Below are 27,992 nucleotides of genomic sequence, written 5' to 3'. Positions count from 1 at the left end.
AGTGTTTCCCATAGCAACAAATTTTATACAGAAAAAAATTCATAACTTGGGTTCTCATAGACATAGAAATAAAATTTAAAGTGGTAAATGATCAGAAACATGTGGTCTACACAACTGCATATATAACTCAATTAATGAAATTTGCGGATCTTTCCGGATTTTCTCAGTCAGCCACACTTATGTGACAGCTACAGGCAAGGAGGCTCTGCATGCTATTGTAAGTTTTCCACAGCAACTGCAATCCCCATGCCCCCTCCGACACACAAGGCAGCGATTCCCTTTCTTTTGTTCTTATGTTTCAAGGCATGCAGCAGAGTGACCAGAATACGAGCTCCAGAGGCACCGACTGGATGGCCCAGGGCAATGGCCCCTCCATTCACATTCACCTGATATAGTAGAATTTTAAAAAAGAAAGAAAGAAAAATTCATGTTTCAATTTCATGTCATTTTCTACAAAAATTAGGATAGATTATATAAAAAGGGGTCCCTCCATTTAAATGTCGACAAGTACCCAGAACTAGCGAGTTAAAACAAAATTTTGTGAACCAACAAGGATCCAAAATCATTCCTTTAGTAATCCTTAAAGTAAAACAACTAAAGTCTGCATATTTGAAGTAGTGTGTATTACAAGTAATAGTTTTTATAATCATAATAATTATTATCCTTATCATCATCATCGTCATCATCAATAATATTATTATTATTATTATTATTATTATTATTATTACTATTATTATTATTATCATCATCATCATCATCATCATCATCATCATCATCATCATCATCATCATCATCATCATCATCATCATCATCATCATCATTATCAGTATCATTATGATTATTCTCATCATTATCAAGTCATAAATCTCACCTTCTCAGGGTCACAGCCAAGCTCTTTAGAGACAGCCAGAGCCTGAGCAGCGAATGCCTCATTCAGTTCAAACAAGTCGACATCTTGAATTTTCCACCCAGCTTTTTCAAGCTTAGGACAAAGGATTAATACAAATGAGAAAACGCAAAACCTTTACTATCCAATAGTTGAATAAATAAATATAAATGGACTGACAAAATCACAACAAACTTTTACTATGCAACAGAATATTGGCATCCAGTCTCTCAATAAAAACAATTGGACTGTGGCTATCCAATACTTTATCAAAACATGTATATATGCTCAATATCTCTGGGGGCGGGGTCCCAATAGCTCAGTTGGTAGAGCACTCGCTCCACATGCAAAGGGACTGTTATCAATCCTGGGTGAAGTTGAGATACTTTTTCTAACCCCAAGATACTTAAGTCAAGCGATATATTGTTAGCTATGTATTCAATACTCAGCCTCTAATCATTCAGACGGATATGTGGTCTTGTGGTATAAAACTCATTTTCGCAAAGCTCGGTGCAAGTTGAGTCCTTGGAAAAGGCTCCTTACTAATATTCTCTCACCGTACTCAGGTGTGAAGTGAGTACCTGGCTGTTAACAACGTTGTCTTTGTCAACAAAAAATTGTAATATAGCCTAACAGGTGTCATATCTCGTTCTACATGTTACGTGTTGTTATTGGTCAGGGACCCTTTGTAAAGCATTTTGAGCACGTTTATTGGATATTGCGCTATATAACGACTCAAGTTTTTAAAAAAATATTTTTTTGAGTATTAACGAGGGTAACAAAAAAAAAACTCACCACTTTCTTGGTGGCTGGAATAGGTCCCAATCCCATGACTGAAGGATCAACACCTGCCTGGGCCCAGGCAACCACACGTGCCAAAGGTTTGGCTCCTCTCTTTTCAGCTTCTGCCTTGCTGGTGATAACCAGAGCGGCTGCACCATCATTAATACCTGCAAATGATAGTCTAAATAATTATTTTTTCTGATTATTATTTAATATAATAATTGGTAGTTTTTTTCTATAATAAATGTATCTGATACCAGTTTACGAATGATGCAATGGTGTGTTATTTACTCAGAAGACACTGTTAAAATCTATTGCAAAACTGGACGGTTTTGACTAAAATTCAGATGACTGTGAAAAAAAAAATGGTGAGTGGAAAAATACAAGAGCTGACCAAAGATGAAAACAGAAGATTGCTGCTAGAGGTAACGATTCTGGAAACTAATATTGTGAACAGAATTGTATATCTCAGTCACGATAGGAATCAAAAGAAAGAAATAATATGTAGAAGGCATGTTTCTCCACCAAAGCGTGTAGGCTGGGAATACATCCTGATGTGCAATTACACCAAGTCCACATACATAGGTTTCCACATCAATTCATCAAGCAATAATTTCAACTCGAAAGATACAATGAAGAGAATGAGTTTATATAGGAGCCTGATACAAGATATGACTTCTTAAATCCATAAGAAAAGCACATAGCAACAACCCTTGATCGAGAAGGTAAACACAAATATACATATTATTTCCTTCACTGGTTTCATGAATGCCTTTGCAAACTGGATGGAAAAATGTTGGTAGATACTTATCTGAATGCGTTTATTTTTTAGAAGATTATCCACACTTGCAACACACATGGGTCATTTAAATAAGACAATAGATTTAGAGAGAAAAAGGAGAACAAAAGTATCTAATCTGAGACAAAAATCATCATCTCACTAGAATCATTGCCACGACATGAAAATCCATCTGTATTACTCACCTGAGGCATTTCCTGCTGTGACAGTCCCACTGCCATCACGGATAAACGCTGGCTTTAATTTCTGTAAACCCTCTAAAGTACATCCAGCCCTTGGGAACTCGTCTTTTGAAACTGTTGTGACACCTTTAAAATGAAACAGAACTCACAATCATGAGTAGAAGAAGTACAACTCTGTGATGCAGTCATGTCGAGCTGCTCAGCGCAATCAGAATCAATGAAGTAAGTAAGGAAAGTAAGCAGACTCTGTGATTGGCAGGTCCTGGGTTCGAGCCTTGCTCAGCGCAATCAGAATCAATGAAGTAAGTAAGGAAAGTAAGCAGACTCTGTGATTGGTTGGCTCTTTCCATTTTCATACTTAATGCGGCTATCTGGTCTTGTGGTATGACACTCGCTTTTGGATTGGAAGGTCCTGGGTATGAGCCTCGCTCAGCACATAGTTGTGTCCTTGGAAAAGGCTCTTTACTCACATTCTCTCACCGTACACAGGTGCAAAATGAGTATCTGGCCGTTAACAGCACTGTATCTGTCGGAAAAAAAATGGTAATATCACCTAACAGGTGTCATGTCTCGTCCTACAGGTCAAGGACACCTGGTAAAGCACTTTGAGCACTTTTAGTGGATATTATGCTATATAAATGCTCACTTTTTTCTTTCAATATTTTTGTTCAAAGATTCCAGATTGAAAAACACAATTCTCCATTTTCCCATTAATTTTTTTTTCTACAATTTCTCACTGAGTTAGTTAAGCAGTTGGCAGAGTATTGAGGTAACTCACTTTTGAATCAAAACATTGAAAAATTACAATCGCTATGGGGATATTGTACTTACTTAAATAGTTTCTGGGTTTTAAAGCCGTTGTCTAATCTCAATCAGACTTTAACGCAAAGATTATTGCTTTAAAAAACGTCCAAGGGTTGAGGTAAATTTCTTTAAAAATAAGTTGACTGAGAAAAAATATATTATCAACTGTGTAGGGTTTTCTGGGTTTTTAAAAAATATTTACTGATTTATCAATTAATTTGTTTGTTTATCAATTTTTTTTTTATCATAACAATGGAATCATCATCAAAAACAATACTGCTTAAGATTTCAACATTCAAAATTAGAGGTGAAACATGATACAGTCGCGTCTCTCTAATCTGGAACTCCACAATGGGATGTCTCCATTACCCAGACAGGTTACTCGAATTAAGTTTTTTCTTCTTTATTTGTACTCTTTAGAGACTGATTCCACTATCCAGATGTCTCTGTAATCTAGACAAAATGCTGGAAATGGAGGTGTTCGGTTTGGCGAGACGTGACTGTATTATATTTTAAAGTTCTTAACTAAGGTAATGTAAAACAGAATCATTGTCACTTCTCTCCTGTAGCAAACAGGTATCTCTTAATTTATATCAAGATGTGTGATGGTAAGAAATACAATTTGAAAAAAATTAATTCATATCATTGAAGTGATTTCCAGCCATATTGAGAGTATCAAAGCTTTACAACTTAACAACACAAACAATTGACACTTGATAACAATTTTATTGTAATGGGCATACAGTCACCAATAGGATCAAAATAAATAATGAAAAGCTTTATCATTCCTTTAACAAAGACATGTATTGGTTGCAAATGCATCAAGACCCGTTTTACACCGGAGCACAGTGAGGAGAGAATGTGAGTAAAGAGCCTTTTCCAAGGACTCAATTATGCTCTGAGTGAGATTTGAATCCAGGATCTTCCAATCCAGAAGCGAGTGTCATACCACAAGACCTCATAGCCGCATTTAGTATGAAATGGAAAGAGCCAGGGGCAACGTGGCCCAGTGGTATGCTCTTTGCTTCATACCCAAAAGGTACTGAGTTCGACTACCCACCTCGTTGTGTGGACTTGAGCACGTCACCTCACGCCTGCTCACTTTGTGGCACTGCACTGCGTTGACCCCTGGGTTATTCCAGTCTTCCCTTAGAATAGACCCTAAAGACAAATTTCCCCTTGGGGATGAATAAAGGGAATTTTTTTGTTTGTTTTTTGTTTGTTTGTTTGTTTTTTTAAATTATCGATTTTAGTAATAATATTACCTGCTCTAGATTGTATTTCAACAGGGAAAATTTCTTCATCAAAAGCCCCATTTTTCATAGCAGCCTCACATTTATTCTGAGATAACACAGCTACTTTGTCTTGCGCCTCTTTGGAAAGGTTATATTTCTTGGCAATGTTTTCAGCTGAAATAGAGAAAACAAAGAAGTTCCATTTCAAAATATACTGTTTTTAAAGAAATGTATGAACATACAGCCAAACATGCGTTTACATCGTTTAAGACAACAAAATGGTTCTTAAATAAATGAATGATTACTTTGTTTCGACAAATTCAGGAAATGGTTATGTAAAACAATGGTGAATTAAATTGAATATGTTGTTTTAAAAGCTGTCACACTGTGAAGAAAAACTGCAATAAACTGTCTAATATAATCCATTTTGATTGGTGTGATTCACTGTCATTTATTAGGATTGGTGAGGACACTTGCCAGAGGCAGGCTGGAAAGATGCTCATTTTATATTTTAACGAGGCTTTTGCTTGGACCAAAAACATTCACTTGAATGAAGAAGAAACAAAGAAGGTAAAGAAATCAGGACATAAATCGATTCCATTGGATGAAAACATGACAGGGTGTGTGGATAAAGAAGGAATATAAACATTGTAACTGGATACAGAGAGGAATTTCAAATAAACCAATCTATCGATTTCTTGTACCTGTAATCCCCATGTGGTAATTATTGAAGGCATCAGTGAGTCCGTCCAATAACATTGTGTCTGCCAGAGAGCTGTCACCAAACTTGAGTCCTGCCCTCATGTAGACTGTATGAGGAGCCTATTCAAATAAAGAGTGCTATATATAGGAACTAACTTCCTTATAAAAATAAATAAATAAAAATAAAATACCCTTTATTCGTCCCCAAGGGGAAATTTGTCTTTAGGGTCTATTCCAAGGGATGACTGGAATAACCCAGGCATCAGCAGCAGTGCAATGCGCAAAGTGAGCGAGGTGACTTGCTCAAGGCCACACAATTCGGCGGGTAGATGAACTCGGTACCTTTTGGGTATGAAGCAAAGACCGCAACGCTGAGCTATGCTGCTCCCAATAGAATCTTTATCTAAAACAATACACTTAATATTTCAAATTTCAAAATTAAAGGTGGAAACACAGTCGTGTTTCTCTAATCCGTGACTCCATAATCTCCACGACGGGCTGAGCTCTAGCCCTTTGGTCGATTACAATGTGCAATAATAAATGAAAATTTTCCACTGAACTATGCTAACAATTGATGACTTAACTTGAACTTGAAGAATGATTTATGGAGCATTTTAAAAGTTTGTTGAAAAAAAACAAAACAATTTATATGCATCAAAAAAAAAAAGAAAAGGAAATTCAGATGTGACCAACCCGGAATGAACAAGACAAAAGAAAACTTAATTTTAATCATCAGCCGTGAGTGAGATTAATACTAGAGAAAGAGTGAAAATGGAGAGGCTTCGTATGGGAACAATACAGACAATGGATGTTTCGGGTACCAACCCTTCATGAGCACAACAATAAACAAATTAACGTGGAAAACGTTTTCCACATTAGTTTGTGTATTGTTGTGCTGATGAAGGGTTTGTACAGGTACTATAAATCCTTTTTAAAATTTGTTTTCCATATTACGTTGTGTATTGTTGTGCTGACGAAGGGTTTGTGCCCGAAACGTCCATTGCCTGTATTGTTCCCAAACGAAGCCTCTCCATTATCACTCTTTCGTTAGTATTTTCACGATCACAGGCTTCAGGCAGCCCCTACCATTTTCTACTTTTCTGTGTTGATTGAGTGAGATTAATATGGTTTATTGAAAAGGTTGAGACTTTTAATTCATGGCATACACAGTACAGAATCTGAATATGAATGTTAATCAAAGTCGACTCAATTCTGGAAAACAAATTGGCAAAAATACATTTATCTTACTTTACTCATGCTCTCTTGCCCTCCAGCCACAACAATGCTTGAATCTCCTGTAAGAACGGCTTGTGAAGCAAGGGCCACTGTTCGTAGACCTGAGCCACAAAGCATATTGACTCCCCATGCTGGAACTGTGTAGGGAATGCCAGCTTTTACTGAGGCCTGTCTGGCTGGATTCTGTCCCTGGCCTTGAAAAAAGATTTTTGGAATTTATTTCAATTATACCTAATATCAGGCCTGCCAACTTGAATTTTTTTTAAATTTGCAATTTTTAGGAGATAAAAATAGTAATCGTGATAGTTAGCTTTATAGATTAACATTAATGGTAACACGTCTGATCGGTAATCAGATGGTCTGAGGTTCAATCTCCAGTCGAGGTCAAATGATTTTTTAGGATGGTTTTTTATCTTGTATTTTTCTTTCTTGCATTGTCTGGCACCTTTCATACACACTTGCTCAGTTCTTTGGCTAATAGTACTACAAAGTCAATGAAATACTTGCCTGCAGTGAGTACTTGCCCCATAATAACTTCCGAGACTTCATCTTCTTTGACACCTCCCCTTTTCAAAGCTTCTTTGATCACTAGACCCCCCAGATTGTGGGCAGGTAATGAAGATAGAGCGCCATTAAAGGAACCTGAAAAACAGTGTTTGATACTCATGATATAACATACCTCATCTTCTTCTTCTTCTTCTTCTCTTCTTTCGGGCAGCCAATACCATCATGCTGGTGACAAGTCCTTCCCCATATTGTATGCGCTCAAAACGGCCAGATATTGTTCATGACTTGGTGTTGTCACTATTTCTTCTGGCAGATTGTTCCATTCCTTTGTGAGGAAAAAGCTCTGTTGCCTATATGTTGTGTTTGATCTGTTGATTGTGTATGTCACAGAGTGGGTGGTACGGGTGCAATGCCTACGTGTTGACAATTGTAAATTGGTGTTTGTTGAAATTTCAAATTATGCACTTGAGCTTTTTTATATTTATATTGCGCAATATTCACTAAACGTGCTCAAAGCCAACAGCAACAAGTAATACGAAGAATGAGACATGATGCCTGTTGGGTGATATTACATTTTTTCTGACCAAGACAACGCTGTTAACGGCCAGGTACTCATTTTAAACCTGAGTACAGTGAGAGAATGTGACTAAAGAGCCATTTCCAAGGACTCAACTATGTGCCGAGTGAGGCTCGAACCTAGGACCTTCTGATCCGAAAATGAGTGTCATACGACAAGACCACATAGCCACATGAGATGGTTTTTGTAACGGTTTTTGTAGCACACAGCCTAGACTGTTTTCAGTGATTGCCCAATGTAAGCAATTCAAGTGTTCTCAAGGTGCCAATGATGTCGGAGTCAAAGTCATAATCATTGGTTATTTAACGTCTTTGTGCTTTCTCAGGAGTGCTAATGCTATCGGCTGTGTACATACTTGAAATAATAGAAAGGTATTACTGAAATGTTCAATGGCAAGTTAGCACTAACGTATATTTGCAATGCAATTGATAAAAAAAGCTGGTTTAACAAGTGTTTAATCATGATGAAAAAAATATCATCAGTGTCACTCTCACTACATTTCTTGTACTCAATTTTTCCTCGTAGAATAAATAAATAGTCTCTTCAAAGTAAAAACAATAATTACATACAGTGCCCTTCCATCGCCTAGGCATTCCATGGAGGAATATAGATAATCTATGAAACAAGCATACAATAGTGCAATGCCTTAAACACTTGGACACTTTTCCCCAACTTAAAAAAAAAATATTTAAAAAGGAGAAAAGATAATAATAATAATAATAATAATAATAATAATAATAATAATAATAATAATAATAATAATAATAATAATAATAATAATAATAATGGAACTGTGTTTTAAGTCCACCAGTGGACTGAAAACACAGCTGTGTATTCAGTCCACCGGAAATAAAAATATTTTAAAAGGACCAAATATCGTCGATACTTACCTTAGTCAATACTGGCGACATTGATGCTTAGCCTATTGTAGGTTAGGCATCATCATAAATGGAAAGGTATAAAATTTAAGGCAATTTGACGGCTTAATAATATCATTTACAGCGTTTTATTTACTCTCGGAAAGTCTTGATTGAGAGTTGCTCGAAATCGGCGCCCGAGTTTCTTACAGTGGCTGCCAGATAGCCATTGGCCTGACCAATTTGACCAAAATTACTACACAGAGAATAATGTTTCTATAATTAATTTTAAATTAACATTTATATTTATTTTTAATTTTTCTGAGTCCGTTAGAATTTTTGTGATTATCAAAACCGATGATTTTTCCAAGGAGATCAGAGTTTTAGTATTGTTTGCCCAAGTAAAGTTCAATTTGGTCACTTTTCACATCGATCACTGGCCTCGAACACGCCTGTACCCCCCCCCCCCCCCCCCCACCCACTTTGTCTTCTTCCAACATCCTTTTCTTTCAAAATCATCCCTTGTCCTTTGTCTTGTAGGGCTAGTCTATTGTTCATTGTCTATCATGTCTTGTAAAACTAGGATTTTTTTTACTGGTATCCCACTTCTTCCATTCTACTAGCCCTAAAATGACCTCAATAAGCGCCATCAAACTTTTAAAAACAATAGAGTCCTTAAAAGAACGTAGAGTCATCTTCCTTAACATATATTATATATATATATATAATATATATATATATATATATATATATATATATATATATATATATATATATATTTAATGTTTCCAAGTCCGTTAGGGTTTTTGTGATTATCAAAACCAATGATTGTTCCAAGGAGATCAAAGTTTTAGTATTGTTTGCCCAAGTAAGGTTCTATTTGGTCACTTTTCACATCGATCACTGACCTCGAGCACGCCTGTGTTTTTGAATGGTATTGGTATCCCATTTCTTCCTTTCTACTAGCCCTATCTATCTTTCTCTCTATCTCTAAGTTCTCCCACCCCCCCTCTCTCTCTCTCTCTCTCTCTATCTCTCTCTCTCTCTCTCTCTCTCTCTCTCTTACATTCCCTCAAACATATCAAGACCCTATAACTATAAAGTTGTTCTCTTAACTTTTTGTATTCTTTTTTTTTTGTTTTTTTTTTTTTTGTTTTTTTTGTTTTTGTTTTGTTTCATTTTCCCCCTGAGTCATATTGTCACGTACAAGGAATGCACAAGGCAATAAATGTTGACGTCTCACTGTGTTCTGATTTAAAATAATAATATTGAAAGTGAGTAAAAGTAAATCAATAAAACTCAAGTCACCAGGAATGGTGTCAACATGTTGAATTTGAAAATTAAGAATTTTTTTACTGGTATCCCATTTCTTCCTTTCTACTAGCCCTATCTATCTATCTCTAATCTCCCCCACACCCCTCTCTCTCTCTCTCTCTCTCTCTCTCTCTCTCTCTCTCTCTCTCTCTCTCTCTCTCTCTCTCTCTCTCTGACGATCCCTCAAACATATTCAAGAGCCTATAACTATAAGTTGTTCTCTTAACATTTTATTTCTCTTTATTTTGTTTGTTCGTTTTTATTTCATTTTTCTCCTCACTCATATTGATACGTACATGGAATGAACAAGGCAATAAATTTTGACGTCTCACTGTGTTCTAAATAAAAATAATAATATTAAAAGCGAGTGAAAGTAAATAAATAAATAAATGTTAAATGTCGTTCAAATTTCTCAAGTCACCAGGAATGGTGTCAACGTGTTGAAGTTGAAAATTAAGAATTTTTGCCATGGGAGTACAAAATAAAAAAAGAAAAAAAAAAGAAAGAAAACATTATGCCGAGAAAGGAGCTCGAACACCTAACTCACCCCACCCCGGTTACAGTTACGCTGTGCTAAAACAGCCGATTACCTTGCCTTCTTGCGCTCGGTCAAACAGTTTAGCCTGTATAATTATAATCTTTTCCGGTGGACTGAAAACACAGTTCCAATAATAATATCTTAATATTTTATCCCTATTATTATCATTATTATTAAATTATCTTCTTTATCACCATTATCATTTAATATTTTTATTCAAATTTAAATTTTGGTTAAAAAGGAAGCGTTTTATTTTCTTCTTTTTGTTAACCAGGAGGAAAGAAAGATATTTTGGAAAAGATTTAGACTTTGATTTTTTCTCCTGACTCATATTGTTACGTACAAGGAAGCACAAGGCAATAAATTTTGACGTCTCATTGTGTTCTGAATAAAAATAATAATATTAAAAGCGAGTGAAAGTAAATAAATAAATAAATGTTAAATGTCGGTCAAACAGTTTAGTCCGTATAATTATAATCTTTTCCGGTGGACTGAATACACAGCTGTGTATTCAGTCCACTGGTGGACTGAAAACACAGTTCCAATAATAATATCTTAATATTTTATCAATGTTATCCCTATTATTATCATTATTTTATTAAATTATCTTCTTTATCACCATTATCATTTAATATTTTTATTCAAATTTAAATTTTGGTTAAAAAGGAAGGTTTGATTCCCAAAACACAAATTAATAAACACAATATTATTAATCTAGACGATGTGTATTTCAATACAACAACACTTCAGACTTGACTTACCAATAGGGGTTCTGACGGCAGATAAGATCACAACTTCTGAAGACATTTTGTAAATTTCACAGTACACAAGTCAGTGATAAAATTCCCTTCATAGATGACAATAGAACGATGACCTGACCTTTAACACTTGAGATACATAGGCAAAATTACGCTTTGTTGTGATTTTATTAGATCACAGCGATAATAAACGAAAGCTAGCAGACGAAACAGAAAGTAGTCAAGTTGTCAACGTATGAAAAAGTGTCCAGATAAATTTGCATGAATGATTTAAAGATTAAATTAATTGCAAATCTAAAAATTAAAGTATAAAAAATCACCAAAATAATCTAAACTAATTTCAGAAATGTATACAATATTTTAACAACTTTTAAAACATTTACTAGTCCAAATTCGTGTTAAAAATTATAAATTCATGTACATTAATTTATTGAGAACTATAAAGCGCCCATATGGCATTATATTTGTATCGATAGTTTTTGAAAACATCGAAATAGGTGTAGTCGATTTTATAATTTCCAGATGAACAGGCCAGAGAGAGAGAGAGAGAGAGAGAGAGAGAGAGAGAGAGAGAGAGAGAGAGAGAAGAGAGAGAGAGAGAGGGGGGGGGGGGGGGGGGGGGGTTAGAGAAGTATTAATGTGTGTTGTGGGAGGCTGTAACACAAAAAGCAACTGTGTATGGTGTATCTTTACACATACATTCCAGTTGTTTGCTTATTCCTAATATAAAGTTTTTATAGAAGGCATTCATATTGATAATAACAAGAAATGAAGTGAGTAGGAAAGTGCCAGAAGACAATAGAGAATAAAAATTTCGCGGCGGCGATGGGGTTCGAACCCTTAACCTTACTAGTACGACAATTCCGCATGGCCGGGAAGAGCGTGACTCTACCGTATGAGTGGGTAGCTGGTGGTGGTGATGATGATACTGATGAGGATGGTGGTGGTGGTGGTAATGATGATGATGATGATGATGATGATGATGATGATGATGATGATGATGATGATGATGATGATGATGGTGGTGGTGGTGGTGGTGGTGGTGATGACGATGATGATGATGATGATGCAGGTGGTGGTGGTAGTGGTGGTGGTGGTGATAATGATGACGATGATGATGAGGAGGAGGAGGAGGATGCTGATGATGAAGATTATGATGATGATGATGATGATGATGATGATGATGATGATGATGATGATGATGATGATGATGATGATGTCTATCAGAAAATAAATTGTAATATCGCCTCACAAGCATCATGTATTCTACATGTTTCGTGTTTTGTTGGTCAGGGACCCTTTGTAAAGCGCTTTGAGCACGTTTAGTGGATATAGAGCAGTAAAGTTAGGTGCCCCAAACGTAAACAAAGGTCGAGAAGCACGTGGCAAACCACATTTTTCCTGTCTTGACAGCTCACGTTCCAATGTAAATAATAGAAAAAAATAACCTTTAAAATTTGGCTGTTAGGTGGCAAAAGAAACACATATTCATAAATACTCGATCATGCATCAAATAATGTCTAGATATGGATATTTTATGGAACAAAAGGTAAAATTTTCTAAAATTTATCAAAGGTTACAGCCTATCTATTTTTAGACCAGAGCAAATTATTGCGCTGGTGTGAACAAAACGAGAATTATTCGGAGCCTGATTTTCATAATAATTTAGCCTTATATTATTATTTCTGCAACTGTTAGATTTTATGTAAACATATTTTCAATACTGAAAGTGTATTGCCTACAACTCAAACTACAAAATTGGGAGACCTATATTGTGCGTAAATTATTCCGGTCCCTAACGGAAATCACTAGCAACTTGTTATTGTTTACGTTTGGGGCACCTAACTTTACTGCTCTATTGCTCGATCTACACATTTACATGAATGAATATGACACGCGATTACAATTGTATGCTTGCATATCGATATCACAAATTTTGCCCTGAGCGCTGGTAAAAACTATTGTCTACAGCTCCAGTTTGTGACGAAAGGTGATATCATAAATAATACGAATTTTCTGTGTGCGGATATGTGGTCTAATAATATGACAACTTGCTATCGGATCGGAAGGTCCTCGGTTAGAGCCTCGCTCGGCTCATAGTTGAGTCCTTGGAAAAGGCTCTTTACTCGCATTCTCTCACCGTACTCATATAAAACGAGTACAGTATGCTGGCCGTTAACAGCGTTGTCTCAGCTGGAAAAAATTGCAATATCGCCTAACAGGCGTCATGTCTCGTTCTGCATGTTACGTGTTGCTGTTGGTCAGGAACCCTTTGTAAAGCGCTTTGAGCACGTTTGTTGGATATTGCGCTGTATAAGAGTTCCCAATTTTTTCCCTTTTTTTTTTTTCCTTCCTCTTAGTCAAGTTTTAGTTTGGGGATGTAGGTTGCAACAACATTGGCGCCAACTGACAGGACACAACAATATTCCTCCCAGACACTTCTAAACGCCCCGTGTGGTGTCCGGGGTCCCTCAAATGAGAGGGTCAAGAATAGCCAAACGCCAAGCCAGCGTGTCGTAAAAGGCGACTAATGGTGTGTGATTCCCCCATCTTTGAGTCACCTGGTCCTCTAGGTTGGGGGTTGGCGAAGGGTTAACACTTAACACTCCTTTCCGTAAAACTCAAACCGTTACAGAAACGCAGACGGACATACCAAATCCTTTTTTTTAGCTTGGGCGAACGAAGAGTTTCTGGAATGACAGAATTTATGAAGGACAACAGACAAAACCGGAAGGACTCTGCTGACCCGATGACGTCTTCGCCAAACAAGCAGCTTCGAATTGCGTCGTGGAACGTTCGCACCATGTATGAAGCAGGAAAAAGCTCTCAAGTTGTGACTGAGATGAGAAGATACAGGCTGCATATACTTGGAGTAAGCGAAACCCACTGGATACAATCCGGACAGAAACACCTCAAGTCTGGGGAGAAGATTATATATTCAGGGAGAGGAGACGGGATTCATACATAGGGAGTAGGAATAATTCTAAGCAAGTTTGCCCAGAAGTCACTGAGAGGATGGGAATAACACGGAGAAAGGATCATCATGGCGTCCTTTACAACATGGAGTAAGAAGATCAACATGAACATTGTACAGATCTATGCCCCAACAAATGACGCAACAGATGAGGACAAAGATACATTTTATAGTCTGCTACAACAAGTCATTGACAAGTTGCCAAGGAAAGACATCAATATATTGATGGAAGATGCTAATGCAAAAGTGGGACAGGATAACGTAGGTTGTGAAGGTATCATGGTACGTCATGGCATGGAAGAAATGAACGACAATGGTGAGAGATTTGCAAATTTCTGTGCATTCAACAGTTTGGTGATTGGAGGATCAGTGTTCCCCCATAAGACGATCCACAAAGCAACTTGGGTCTCACCAGATGGTGTGACAGGGAATCAGATTGATCATTTTTGTATCTCTCGAAGATTCAGACGTTCATTGGAAGATGTGACAGTACGGAGAGGGGCAGATGTTGGATCAAACCACCACCTGCTATTGTCAAAGCTTAAGCTCCGACTCAGAAAACATGGGACCAGATCACATACAAGAAGAAAATTCGAGGTGAATGCACTAGATGGGGAAAAGAATGAGGAATTCAAACTACAATTGATTAATAGATTTCAACCTCTTACTGAGCTCGAGGAGGACATAGATGTAGAGTCACATTGGGCAAAGATCAAGGAAGTCTACATAACAACTTGCCACGAGGTATTGGGTGTAAAGAAATCGAAACATAAAGAATGGATAAGTCCAATCACCTTGGACCTTATTGAAAAGAGGAGAACAAGGAAGGAACAAGTGAATGCAAGCCGAACAAGGGCTTCAATACTGGATGCACAAGAACAGTATCGAGCCATAGCTAAAGAAGTCAAAAGATCTGTGAAGAAAGAAAAGGAAGCATTCATGAACAGACTTGCAGAGAAAGCAGAAGCAGCAGCGACAGGAGACACATGAGGATCCTTTATCAAACTACCAAGACACTTGTTGGAAAATATGGGAAACCAGAGGTACCAGTCAAAGACAAAGATGGGAAAACTATTTTTGGAAAAGAGGCTCAATCTGAACGATGGAAGGAACATTTCAACTGCCTTCTGAACAGACCACCACCAGACAACCAGCCGGAAATTTTGCCTGCAAGGAATGAGCTACTCACCATCGTTAGCAGAGATGGTGGGTGTCATTAACAATATGAAAAGGGGGAAAGCTGCTGGACCAGACCAGATTCCACCGGAGGCACTAAAAGTTGATGCTGAAAGAATTGTTGAGGCCCTGCACCCACTATTTGCGAGAATCTGGAATGACGGGATATTCCGAAAGGATTGGAAAGAAGGACATCTTATCAAGCTTCCAAAAAAAGGGGACCTCAGTAATTGTAATAATTATCGAGGAATCACTTTTCTCTCTATCCCAGGAAATGTTTTCAACCGTATTATTCTAGAGAGAATTAAGAATGGAACAGATGCTAAACTGCGGGACGAACAGGCAGGTTTTCCGAAAAACCGTTCAACCACCGACCAGATTGCCTCTCTGCGAGTCATAGTGGAACAGTCTATAGAATGGAACTCTCCTCTTATTGTCAACTTTCTCGATTACGAGAAGGCTTTCGACAGTAGTGGCAGAGCAACATTGTGGAAAATTCTGGCACATTATGGATTCCCTGAAAAGATAGTAAACCTCAATAAGGAAATGTATGGAGGATCAAGTTGCAGGGTTGTACATGAAGATCAGCTTACTGACAGCTTTGAAATTAAGACTGGTGTCAAGCTGGGATGCTTGCTCTCACCATTCCTGTTCATCCCTGCCATTGATTGACTAATGAAGGAAACCTCCAAAGGGTGAAGAAATGGGATACAGTGGACCCCGTGGACACAATTGGATGATCTGGATTTTGCAGATGATCTGGCTCTTTTGTCCCACACCCAGGACCAGATGCAAGCAAAAACTACAATTATAAACAGCCTCTCGGAATCATTTGGTCTAAGAATTCACCCTGCAAAGTCAAAGGTCTTGAGGATAGGTACGCGTCAAAGGGAGCGGATCAATGAAAAAGATCAGGAACTAGAAGATATAGACACTTTCTGCTATCTCGGGAGTATAATTGACAAGGATGGAGGCACAGAAGCAGAGGTGAAAGCACAGATAGGAAAGGCATAAGCTGCATTCACATCTTTGAACAGTGTTTGGAGAACTAAAGATATCTCCCTTCGACTAAAGCTAAGACTTTTCAACTCAAACGTGAAGTCTGTCCTACTGTATGGATGTGAAACTTGGAACGCATCACAGGCATGTATAAGGAGGGTACATATTTTCGTAAACAGGTGCATGCGTAAGCTCCTCAGAATAAAATGGATGGATAGAATAAAACATGAAGAAGTATGGAAAAGAACACAGCAGAAACCAGTGGGAGAGGAAATAGGAAGAAGACGATGGAGGTGGGTTGGACATAAGCTTAGAAAGAATCACTCCACTATAACAAAGAAAGTATTGGACTGGAACCCTCAGGGCAGAAGATCAAGGGGAAGGCCACGAGGAACATGGAGAGGAATTAAAGAAGCTGATATACAGAGAAGTGATAAGACATGGAATGAGATTTAAAAAAAAGTTAGATCAGGATAGAGAAGGATGGAAACTGTTTGTCTGTGGCCTTCACCCAGGGTGAAAAAGGCAATGATGATGATTATGACCTCTAAACGATCTCCCTGATGACTCCAGGAATTCTGGACGAAACAACGTTGTTGGAGAATGTGCACAAAAAAAAAAAAAAAACGAGATGAGAATATAAAAATAAATAATTTGCTCCAAGAAACTGTCAAGCACTCTACGTGATTCCAGCTAAATCCCCCAATCATATATATATTCCTTTTTCTTATGCTGTCAATTGGACAATTATTTTCTTTTGTTTGTTTGTTTGTTTGTTTTTGACAGGCTTTTTTTTTTTTTGGGGGGGGGGGATTTTTCCTATCCAAAGGGTAACTAGTAATTGCTCTTGTCTGTTTCAGGCTATATAAACCGGGATTAACTCTGGCTCCATGGGCCTTATGGCTATGGAAGACAAAACAAAACAAAAAAGGAGAGGAAAAAATCTCATTTTTAGGAGCCTATTATCAGCTAACAACTCTTATGTATTATTTCGGCTGTGTTTTTTTCGTAGGTTTCTTTTTGGGGTTTTGGTTTTGGTTTTGTTTTGTTTTGTTTTGTTTTAAATTTGTATGTGTGTGTGTGTGTGTGTGTGTGTGTGTGTGTGTGTGACTAGTTCACAAGTGTAGATACGCCCTTATGTGAAAACAGCATGTTGCGTCAGTGGGAAAAAAAAGTATCTATACCATCACATTACCAGTTGTTATAGAATGGAAAACACAGTGTTGTGTATTTCTATCTACAAAGCATAATTTCATTGTCCACCTTAGCTATTCACACTCTGTTGCCTTCTCATTTCGATGCGTACATATTAACCTAACATATTAACATACACATACAACGTACATATTAACTTAAGCTAACTTGCGGTACGCTGGAAAAACATGTATTTTAAAAAAATTGGCTAGAAATCTCGTCCTTCAAATATCGATCAATTTAAATTTCATCAATTTAAGTCTCATCTTCGTAAAAACTATCAAACCTGGGAGGTCGCGAGGTCTTCCATTGAAATCAATGTTTGAGAGATTTTGCCAAGATGAGGATCATTTGAAGGACGAGTTTTCTGGTCAATATTTTAAATACGTGTCTTTCCAGAGTACGGCGGTTAGATGGTTAAATGTAAATATTATGCATCCTCAACGAAGACCACAATTGATTGTACTATGTAAACGATATATATTGCCTTCATAAACTGTATGAATAATTCTATGAATTAATGGAGGACAGGTATCAATTTGCATATTACTTACTCTGTCATATTATTATTATTATTATTATCCTTATTCAGCAGATCAATTAGCTTGCTACGTTGAATGAAGCCTGAATAATGATGGATGTGTTCTGTATTTTTATAGATAGTATGCGCTTGGCAAAAAAGCCCACAACATTGCCATCCGGAAGTATAACGAACAAGCACACAAAACGATGTGTAACCATGAACATTTATAGTCTGGTTAATAGTTAAATACAGTTTAGTGAGAATTACTCATAAACGCCCACGGAAAAGAAAAAAAACTAACAAAGACCCGAGTGATGTCATCTTCGTTCTATCTATAGATAATATGCGCTTGTCTCAGAAGCTCATAACATTGCCATCCGGAAGTATGACGGACCAACACACAAAACTGTGTGTATCCATGAACGTTTATAGTCATTGTTAATACAGTCTAGTGAGCATTACTCATAAACGCGGATGTCAAAAAACAATAACAATGACCTGAGTGACGTCAACTAAGAACTATCTATAGATAGTATGCGCTTGGCTAAGAAGCTCATAACATTGCCATCCGGAAGTATGACGGACCAACACACAAAACTGTGTGTATACATGAACGTTTAAAGTCAGGTTAATACAGTTCAGTGAGCATTACTCATAAACGCGGATGGCAAAAAACAATAACAAAGACCCGAGTGATTTCATCTTCGAACTATCTATAGATAGTATGCGCTTGGCTAAGAAGCTCACAACATTGCCATCCGGAAGTATAACGGACCAACACACAAACTCTGTGTAACCATGAACCTTTATAGTCTGGTTAATACAGTTTAGTGAGAACAACTCACAAACGCGGATGGCAATAACAATAACAAAGGCCTGAGTGACGTCATCTGCATACTATCTATAGATAGTATGCGCTTGGCTAAGAAGCTTATAACATTGCCATCCGGAAGTATAACGAACCAACGCACAAAACTGTGTGTATTGATGAACGTTTATAGTCAGGTTAATACAGTTCAGTGAGCATTACTCATAAACGCGGATGGCAAAAAACAATAACAAAGACCTGAGTGACGTCATCTTCGAACTATCTATAGATAGAATGCGCTTGGCCAAGGAGTTCACAACATTGCCATCCGGAAGTATAACGGACCAACACACAAATTCTGTGTAACCATGACTTTTATAGTCTGGTTAATACAGTTTAGTGAGAACAACTCACAAACGCGGATGGCAAAAACAATAACAAAGGCCTGAGTGACGTCATCTGCATACTATCTATAGATAGAATGCGCTTGGCCAAGGAGTTCACAACATTGCCATCCGGAAGTATAACGGACCAACACACAAACCATGTGTAACCATGAACTTTTATAGTCTGGTTAATACAGTTTAGTGAGAACAACTCACAAACGCGGATGGCAAAAACAATAACAAAGGCCTGAGTGACGTCATCTGCATACTATCTATAGTCTGTCCAAAAGAAAATGATTTTTTGTTTGTTTTGTTTTTCGTGCAAGGATGTGGTCTTGTGGTATGGTACTCGACTTCACACCGACAAGTCGAGGGTTCTAGTCTCGCTCATATTATTATTATTATCCTTATTCAGCAGATCAACACGCTTGCTATGTTGAATGAAGACTGAATAATAATGGATAGGCGTGTTGTGTATTTTTATAGTCTGTCCAAAAGAAAATGATTTTTTTTTTTGTTTTTCGTGTGGTTATAATGTGGTCTTGTGCCTATGGCACTCGCCTTCGCACCGATAGGTCTAGGGTTCAAGTCTCGCTCATGTTACTATTATCCTTATTCAGCAGATCAACACGCTTGCTACGTTGAATGAAGGCTGAATAATAATGGACAGGCATGTTGTGTATTTTTATAGTCTGTCCAAAAGAAAATGATTTTTGTTTTGTTTTTCGTGTGGTTATAATGTGGTCTTGTGCCTATGGCACTCGCCTTCGCACCGATAGGTCTAGGGTTCAAGTCTCGCTCATGTTACTATTATCCTTATTCAGCAGATCAACACGCTTGCTACGTTGAATGAAGGCTGAATAATAATGGACAGGCATGTTGTGTATTTTTATAGTCTGTCCAAAAGAAAATGATTTTTGTTTTGTTTTTCGTGTGGTTATAATGTGGTCTTGTGCCTATGGCACTCGCCTTCGCACCGATAGGTCTAGGGTTCAAGTCTCGCTCATGTTACTATTATCCTTATTCAGCAGATCAACACGATTGCTATGTTGAATGTTGATGGACAGAGGTGTTGTGTATTTTTATAGTTATGTCCAAATGAAAAAGATGTTTTTGTTTTTCGTGAGGCTATAATGTGGTCTTTTGGTATTACACTCGCCTTCGCACCGATAGGTCTAGGGTTCGAATCCCGCTCTTTAACGACGCATAATTGAGTCCTCGGAAAAGGCTCTTTACTCACCTTCTCTCGCCGGGTGTACTTTTAATGAGTACCAAACCGTTAATGCGTTGTCTCTGTCGGACAAAAACAAACAAACCAAAAACAACCCAAAAAAAATACGTGTCATTTCGTCTTACATACGTCATGTCTCGTCCTACATGTTAAGTTACTGTTAGCTAAGGACACCTTGTACAGCAATTTGAACACGTTTAGTCGACATTGCGTTATATAAATATAATCAAGGCTATTATAAATATTCAAGTTTATTTTTTTGTTCTCCCGTATGCCGTCTATCTGAGTTTTTAAGAAATGCATTGTTATTTCTTATTTGATTTTGTGTTGTTGGATGAAAAGGGGTTTTGAGCCCGAAACGTTCTATGCTTGGTATTTTGTTCTTTTTTGAAGCTATTAGAATATTCATTTTTATTTATTACCTATTCTGTCTTGGCCCTTTCTGTGGCCGGAAAGGTATTGGGTTGACATGACTATGTGGTTTTTCAACTATTCTGATAAAATATTTTTCTCCTGCCTTCCCAGGCGAGTTTTCCACATTTCATCCATTCAAATGTCTATCAATCAAGTTATTCTCACTTTCTTGTCTTTTCGTAAATCCCAGGTTTGTGAGTGTTTGCCAAGATGAGGGTAATAATTTTAGTCGATCAATAATGATGGACGAATTCTCTGGCCAAAATTTTAATTACGAGGTTTTTTGGGTTTTTTTTTTGTTTTTTTTTTTTTGGGGGGGGGGGGGGTACAGAGTTTGGCAGGATACTGGGATGTGGGGGGGGGGGGGGTCATGATAGCTCAGTTGGTAGAGCACTCGCTTCACACGCAAAGGTATCGAGATCGATCTCCCGGGTACATTATTTTCCTGACCTCTTTTGTCCACCCAGCAGTGATTTGGTAGCTGAGTCTGTTTGATCTGGAGGAAAGTACGATGCAATAGATTAGCGTCCTATCCAAAGGGTTTCAAGCAATTGATATTGTCTGTTTCATTCTATAGAAACCTAGATAAACTCCTGCTTCATGGACCTCGCTGCAGCAGGACACAAGACCTTGATTTGTTTTTGTTTTTTTTGTTGTATTTTTTTATGTTTGTTTTTTGTTTTTTTTTGTTTTGTTTTTGGTTTTTTTTTGTTTATCTTTTTGTTTTGTTTTGTTAATCTAATGTAATTGAACATATTTGACGTGAACATATATTATGCATGTCTGGCATCCGGATAAAATTATGGGTCAAGTTTAACATTGTTGTAATGGACAATATTTTGCGTCATTTTTTAATGAGATTTCCATTACAACAATGAGCCCATCAGACCTTCAAATAAGTGCACGTTGGACATAGTGTAGCATTGTGGAATCTAAGCAAACTCAAATAAAATTATATAATGTATTGATATCGGTGTCACAATCTGAAATGAATGTAATATAATGATGATGATAGTGATGATGATGATGATGATGATGATGATGATGATGATGATGATGATGATGATGAAGATGATGATAATGATGATGATGATGATGATGATGATGATGATGATGATGATGATGATGATGATGATGATGATGATGATGAGTACCATGGACCAGAAAGAAATCAAACATTCTGGTTCTTATTGGTGCAAGCCAAAGCTCCAGAAAACTGTTAGCAGAATGAAAAAAAAACTGAACTATTATGGACATGTTCGGAGACACAACACCATCCAAAAATCAGTGCTAGAGGGGAAAGTAGCTAGCAGAAAGACACAGGGCAAACCGGGGTAGTTTTGGATAGGAAATGTGGATAATCGACTGCTCGGTGATGGCCCCTGAGTGTGAAGAATGGCGTTCCATGATATTCAACATATGTGGGGAGACGGGACTCTGGTATGATGATGATGATGATGATGATGATGATGATGATAGTTGTGTTTTTTTTTCTCCATACGTCCAAGTTTAGGGATATAACTATAACCGAATGTCAAAAGATCATTGGGGTTCTTCAGCAGGACTGGTTTGTAAATGAAAGGGAAGCGATTCTGCTTGTCTTGATATAATTCCATATTAACAAAGTTACCTCCCTGATCCAAGTTTCAATCTGAACGACTTTGCCACTCTGTTGTCAATAACAAGTTTCTAAATTATCAATGACAAAGATATTGATGTTATGCGTTTAAGGTTAAATACTCACAACATCCATCGGACGGAAATGACGTACCAACACACAAAACTACGTATAACCTTTAAACAAAAATGAATATAACAGCTTCAAAAAAGAACAAAATACCAACCACGGAACATTTCGGGCTCAATACCCTTCTTCAGCCAACACAAAAAAAAACAATATATACTTATTATGTTTATTAATGTTTACAGTCCACAGCTTCTCGCAGCCCAGTATGACTTGCATATATAACCTTGAACGTTTACACTGTGATTGATAGAATTTAGTGAGATCTAATCATTAAAATGGCTGTCTAAAACAATAACAAAGAGCTGAGTGACCTCAACCTCAACTTCATTTCTTCTATAACATTTTAGAACAATCTTTGAGGTCCCGATATATTTAAGTTGATAGAGCTCTTGTTCACAAGCGCAAATATAATAACCCCCCCCCCCCCCCTTTTTTTTTTTTTTTTCTTTTTCTTTTTAAACACCGCTGAAACTCTGACCGATGATGACAGTGAAGTGTGTATCGTACATTATGCTGTCGTGTTTTTTAAAACAATTTTTTAAAGAAATTTTGGCCATAAAACTCTCCCACATTTCGATTGATTACAATGACCCTCATCTTGTCAAAAACTCTCGAACCTGGGACTCTAAGAAAGTCTTCAAGAAAATCCAAAGTTGGAGAGTTTTTGACAAGATGATGATCATTCTAATCGATCGATAATATCGATTTTTGAAGGACAAATTTTCTGGCCAAATGTTTTTTAATTAACATTTTTTAGAGTACGGTATCCATTGTGCGGGGGTCCCGATAGCCCAAGTGGTCCCAATAGCTCAGTTGGTAGAGCACTCGCTTCACACCCAAAGGGACTTAGAACGATCCCGGGTGTATTCGAGATTTTTCTCCTGACCCCACTGTCCACCCAGGAGTGATTGGGTAGTTGGGTCTTTTAGATCTGGCGGAAAGAACTTTGCGATAGACTAGCGTCCTATCCATAGGGTAGCAAGCAATTGCTATTGTCCATTTCACGATATAGAAATCAGGATATACTCTCCTACATTTCGATCGATTACAATGGCCCTCATCTTGTCAAAAACTCTCAAACCTGGGATTCTCAGGAAGTCTTCAAGAAAATCCAGTTTGAGAGTTTTTGACTATATGATAATCATTTTAATCGATCGATAATATCGATTATTTGGAGGTTCTGTGGGCCTCGTGGCTCTAGGATATATACACTACTACTATCTCTACTACTACTAACTATACACTACCTACTACTACCTACTATACTACTACTACACTCCCATACTACTACTACTACTACTACTACTACTACCTACTACTACCATACTACTACTACTATACTACTACTACTACTACTACTACTACTACATACTACTACTATATACTACTACATACTACTAACTACTACTACTACTATACTACTACTACTACTATCTACTACTCTACTACTACTACTACTACTACTATACTACTACTATACTACTACTACTAATACTACTACTACTACTACTACTACTACTACTACTACTACTACTACAACTACTATTTATTGTGCATCGTCATTGGTTCTTCCAGTATGGAAAAGCGCCAAGCAGTCAATCGATTCGGGTTATTTTTATAATAAAAAGTCGCACTTACGCTAACTGTTTCATGTTTGGCCTAAAACTGGCAAAATACTTTTAATAAAATTTTGGCCAGAAAACGTTTTATATAACCGCCATTATTAACTTTTGAGTTCTCTTCAAAAGAGGGGATTTAATTTTATGTTATTATTTACATCTTTAAAGACTCCATTGTCAGATTGTTTGACAATTCAGAGCCATTTTTATCTGTAGTATAATATATAGAACAAACGTTTTTTGATCAAAATGAAAAAAAAAGCGTTATGGAGTGCACGAAAGAGTTCCACTCAGTTGACATTAGTGCCGCGCTGAGGACCGGACCGAGGACCGGTCCCACGGTCTTTTAGCTGTGAACCGTGGTCCAGTCCCAAAGAGGAAGACCGCCGGCGGTCCTCACTTCTTATCACCTTTCAACGGTCTCGCGCCATACTACTTCCCCAGCGATTCGTTGCCTCGGTCCTTTGCCTATCTTCCACTAATCACCACCCATCCCACTTAATTAATCGCACCCACCCCCCTTTGCCATACACTAAACGACACAGACGACCATAGAGGCAGACGACCGCCTCCCTCCACTCCGCAAACCGCCCTTTCGTGTGTGAGATGGGGGGAACAGGAGGCGCACGCCTTGGACGATTCCATTATACGGGGTAAATTTCAAAATTTACTACACCATAATGATCGCAATGACAATGATCTATGATGAAGGCATGACCCCTCTTCTCTAATGGGTTATTGTTTGAAATGTATGTGACTACTAAAGATGTGTGTGTGTGTGTGTGTGTGTGTGTGTGTGTGTGTGTGTGTGTGTGTGTGTCGAACCTAGCAAGTTGCAAGTCTGATTTTTTGTTTTCTTTTGTCCATCTCTTGTCGCCACTCCTTTCTATCGCATTGTTGTCATTTAAAATAATACAATAATATTAAAATTTCGTTTGGTGTTTTAACTAATCAAGTAATATGAGTTTCATTAGTTTCTTCCGTCCAAAAAAAAACAGTTATAACGTCTGTATTTTTAAAAGGTCCAATAGAATATTTGGGGACCCCGATAGCTCAGTTGATAGAGCACTCTCTTTATACGCAAAGGCCAGAGATCGATCCCGGGTGCAGTCGATTTTTTTCTGAATCCCTGTCTACTCAGCAATGAATGGGTAGCTGAGTTTGTTAGATCTGGCGAAAAGTCACCATCGACCCCTCTTATCACCTCATCCACCCCCTCTTATTATAACTTCACGTCTCTCTCTTACTCTTCAATGCTCGCTGCCCTCTAATGTGTGTGTGGGTGGGGGGGGGGGGAGGGGGGGGGGTAGGAGTTGCGTGTGTGTATCAACGCCACGAACAACTCGATCAACGCCTTGGGCGATGCCATTATCTCCGTTAATGGGGATAAATTTCAAATTTTATTAAATTATCGAAGTAACAATGAAGTGCGATAGAAAGGAGTGGCGACAAGAGATGGACAAAAGAAAACAAAAAAATCAGACTTGCAACTTGCTAGGTTCGACACACACACACACACACACACACACACACACACACATCTTTAGTAGTCACATACATTTCAAACAATAACCCATTAGAGAAGAGGGGTCATGCCTTCATCATAGATCATTGTCATTGCGATCATTATGGTGTAGTAAATTTTGAAATTTACCCCGTATAATGGAATCGTCCAAGGCGTGCGCCTCCTGTTCCCTCCATCTCACACACGAAAGGGCGGTTTGCGGAGTGGAGGGAGGCGGTCGTCTGCCTCTATGGTCGTCTGTGTCGTTTAGTGTATGGCAAAGGGGGGTGGGTGCGATTAATTAAGTGGGATGGGTGGTGATTGGTGGAAGATAGGCAAAGGACCGAGGCAACGAATCGCTGGGGAAGTAGTATGGCGCGAGACCGTTGAAAGGTGATAAGAAGTGAGGACCGCCGGCGGTCTTCCTCTTTGGGACTGGACCACGGTTCACAGCTAAAAGACCGTGGGACCGGTCCTCGGTCCGGTCCTCAGCGCGGCACTAATTTTGAGATCGTTGCCAGGTTGGATAAGCTTTGGCCTTGAACACGCTTTCGATGGCAAGAATTCATGGACCACTCGTGGACAACTTTAGAAAACCATGAATCACGCTGTGACCCAGCTTATATATAGTTCGAAGATGACGTCACTCAGGTCTTTGTTATTGTTTTTCTGCCATCCGCGTTTATGAGTAATGCTCACTGAACTGTATTAACCAAACTATAAACGTTCATGGATACATATAGTTTTGTGTGTTTGTCCGTTATACTTCCGGATGGCAATGTTATGAGCTTCTTAGCCAAGCGCATACTTTTTATAGTCTGTACTTTTTACAGAGGATTTGATGAGAACCGATCATCTCTTTGGCTGTCTAAACACGTGAAGAAACAGTTTAGGGCGTCAGCCGCATACTTATATTTATCTATCTTATTATAGACAGTATGATTGATGTCATTCGGGTCATTGTTATTGTTTTTTGCCATCTGCGTTTATGAGTAATTCTTACTAAACTACATTAATCAGACTAAGAAATCGTACAAAGAATTTAAAAATAAATGAAAATGATAGGTTTTTGTTGTACAGGCGCAAAATATTTAACCGAATGCATTGCAATAGATTCCAAATCCACAGAACCATGGAAGCAAAAGAAATGAAATCGTGCAAAGAATTCAAACAATTATAATGATGGGAGTGTCTATCCGTCCTCATGTATATATTCTTAAAAGGTGTCTGGGCGCACTTCAGTGCTTATGCGAAGGGGGTAGACGTGAAATAAGCGCGTGGCAATTGATGGAATAGGCCGTTGTTTTCTTTTGTCATCGTAATTTTATATATATTAAATTCAAGGTTATTTTCCTCCCACAAACCGCATTGTTATTACAGTGACCTATATATGACTTGATCCGTGGCTTAGGTGTAGATGGATGGGTGCAGCCTTGACATGTTTTCTATTATATATAACTGATATCACAAAATCTCCCAGAATTCACAGTATCATTTTCCCAATCAAGCCATTGCTCAATCGTTAAACAATCAAAATCATTTGTACGGCTATGTGATCTAGTGGTATGACACTCGCTTTCGGATCGGAAGGTCCTAAGTTCGAGCCTCGCTCAGCGCATAGTTGAGTCCTTGCAGAAGGCTCTTTACTCACATTCTCTCATCGTAATCAGGTGTAAAATGAGTACCTGGCCATTAACAGCATTGTCTCTGTCCGAAAAAAAATTGTAACATTGCCTATGAGGCGTCATGTCCCGTCCTAAACTTTAAATGTTGCTGTTGGCCAGGGATCGCTTGTAAAGCGCTTTGAGCACATTTAGTCGATATCGCGCTATACAAAAAGCTGAAAATGGAGCGCGAAAACATTATCGTTAACTTGTAGCCTGACACTGACCAAAAATAAAGTCAAAAGACAAAGTCTTTGGCCACAAAAGAAAACAAATCGTGAGTTGTATTCAATAGTTCAACCAATGGAATCACTTGTTTCCCTGAGCAATACTAACAACAACTCACTGAACACTACACAAACCTTAAAATTGACATCGAAGTCATAGAGTGTTCTTGTGTCAGGCTATATTATGTTAACGATGGCTACGCCCGGATCCAACCACTATTACCGCAATCGACAAATTTTAGTTTTATTCATGCATAACTCTTTAATTCTTTGACATAGTGGAAATCTTCCATCATTAAATGATATACGATTGTTACATCTCTTTGTATTTATTAAACGAGTTATTTT

General features: G+C 37.9%; 1 protein-coding gene across 1 annotated transcript; it reads right to left on the bottom strand.

Annotated features, from left to right (window-relative positions):
• Positions 1 to 4: 4 nt before the first annotated feature.
• On the bottom strand, positions 5 to 11,374 carry LOC144968134 (acetyl-CoA acetyltransferase, cytosolic-like). The gene is made up of 9 exons (XM_078906146.1): positions 11,182 to 11,374; positions 7,135 to 7,269; positions 6,640 to 6,821; positions 5,394 to 5,511; positions 4,720 to 4,863; positions 2,654 to 2,776; positions 1,682 to 1,836; positions 872 to 982; positions 5 to 386 (listed from the first exon to the last, which is right to left on the bottom strand). The coding sequence occupies exons 1-9, from the start codon at positions 11,225 to 11,227 to the stop codon at positions 213 to 215; spliced, it is 1,188 nt and encodes a 395-aa protein (XP_078762272.1). The 5' UTR covers positions 11,228 to 11,374; the 3' UTR covers positions 5 to 212.
• Between the last annotated feature and the right edge of the window lie 16,618 nt (positions 11,375 to 27,992).

This window comes from Berghia stephanieae, chromosome 3 (assembly GCF_034508935.2).
Source record: "Berghia stephanieae isolate SIO BIC M18660-M18661 chromosome 3, UCSD_Bste_1.3, whole genome shotgun sequence".
Taxonomy (NCBI): domain Eukaryota; kingdom Metazoa; phylum Mollusca; class Gastropoda; order Nudibranchia; family Aeolidiidae; genus Berghia; species Berghia stephanieae.
The sequence above is the reverse complement of the archived record's forward strand: the minus strand, read 5'-3'. Positions and strand labels throughout refer to the sequence as shown.

Excerpts from the sequence above, each read along its gene's own strand:
- LOC144968134 (XM_078906146.1), bottom strand. The coding sequence starts at position 11,227 with ATGTCTTCAGAAGTTGTGATCTTATCTGCCGTCAGAACCCCTATTG. Across the intron at positions 6,822-7,134 it reads GGGGCAAGTACTCACTGCAG|GCCAGGGACAGAATCCAGCC; the intron begins GCAAGTATTTCA and ends TCTTTTTTCAAG. Across the intron at positions 1,837-2,653 it reads CACAGCAGGAAATGCCTCAG|GTATTAATGATGGTGCAGCC; the intron begins GTGAGTAATACA and ends TATCATTTGCAG.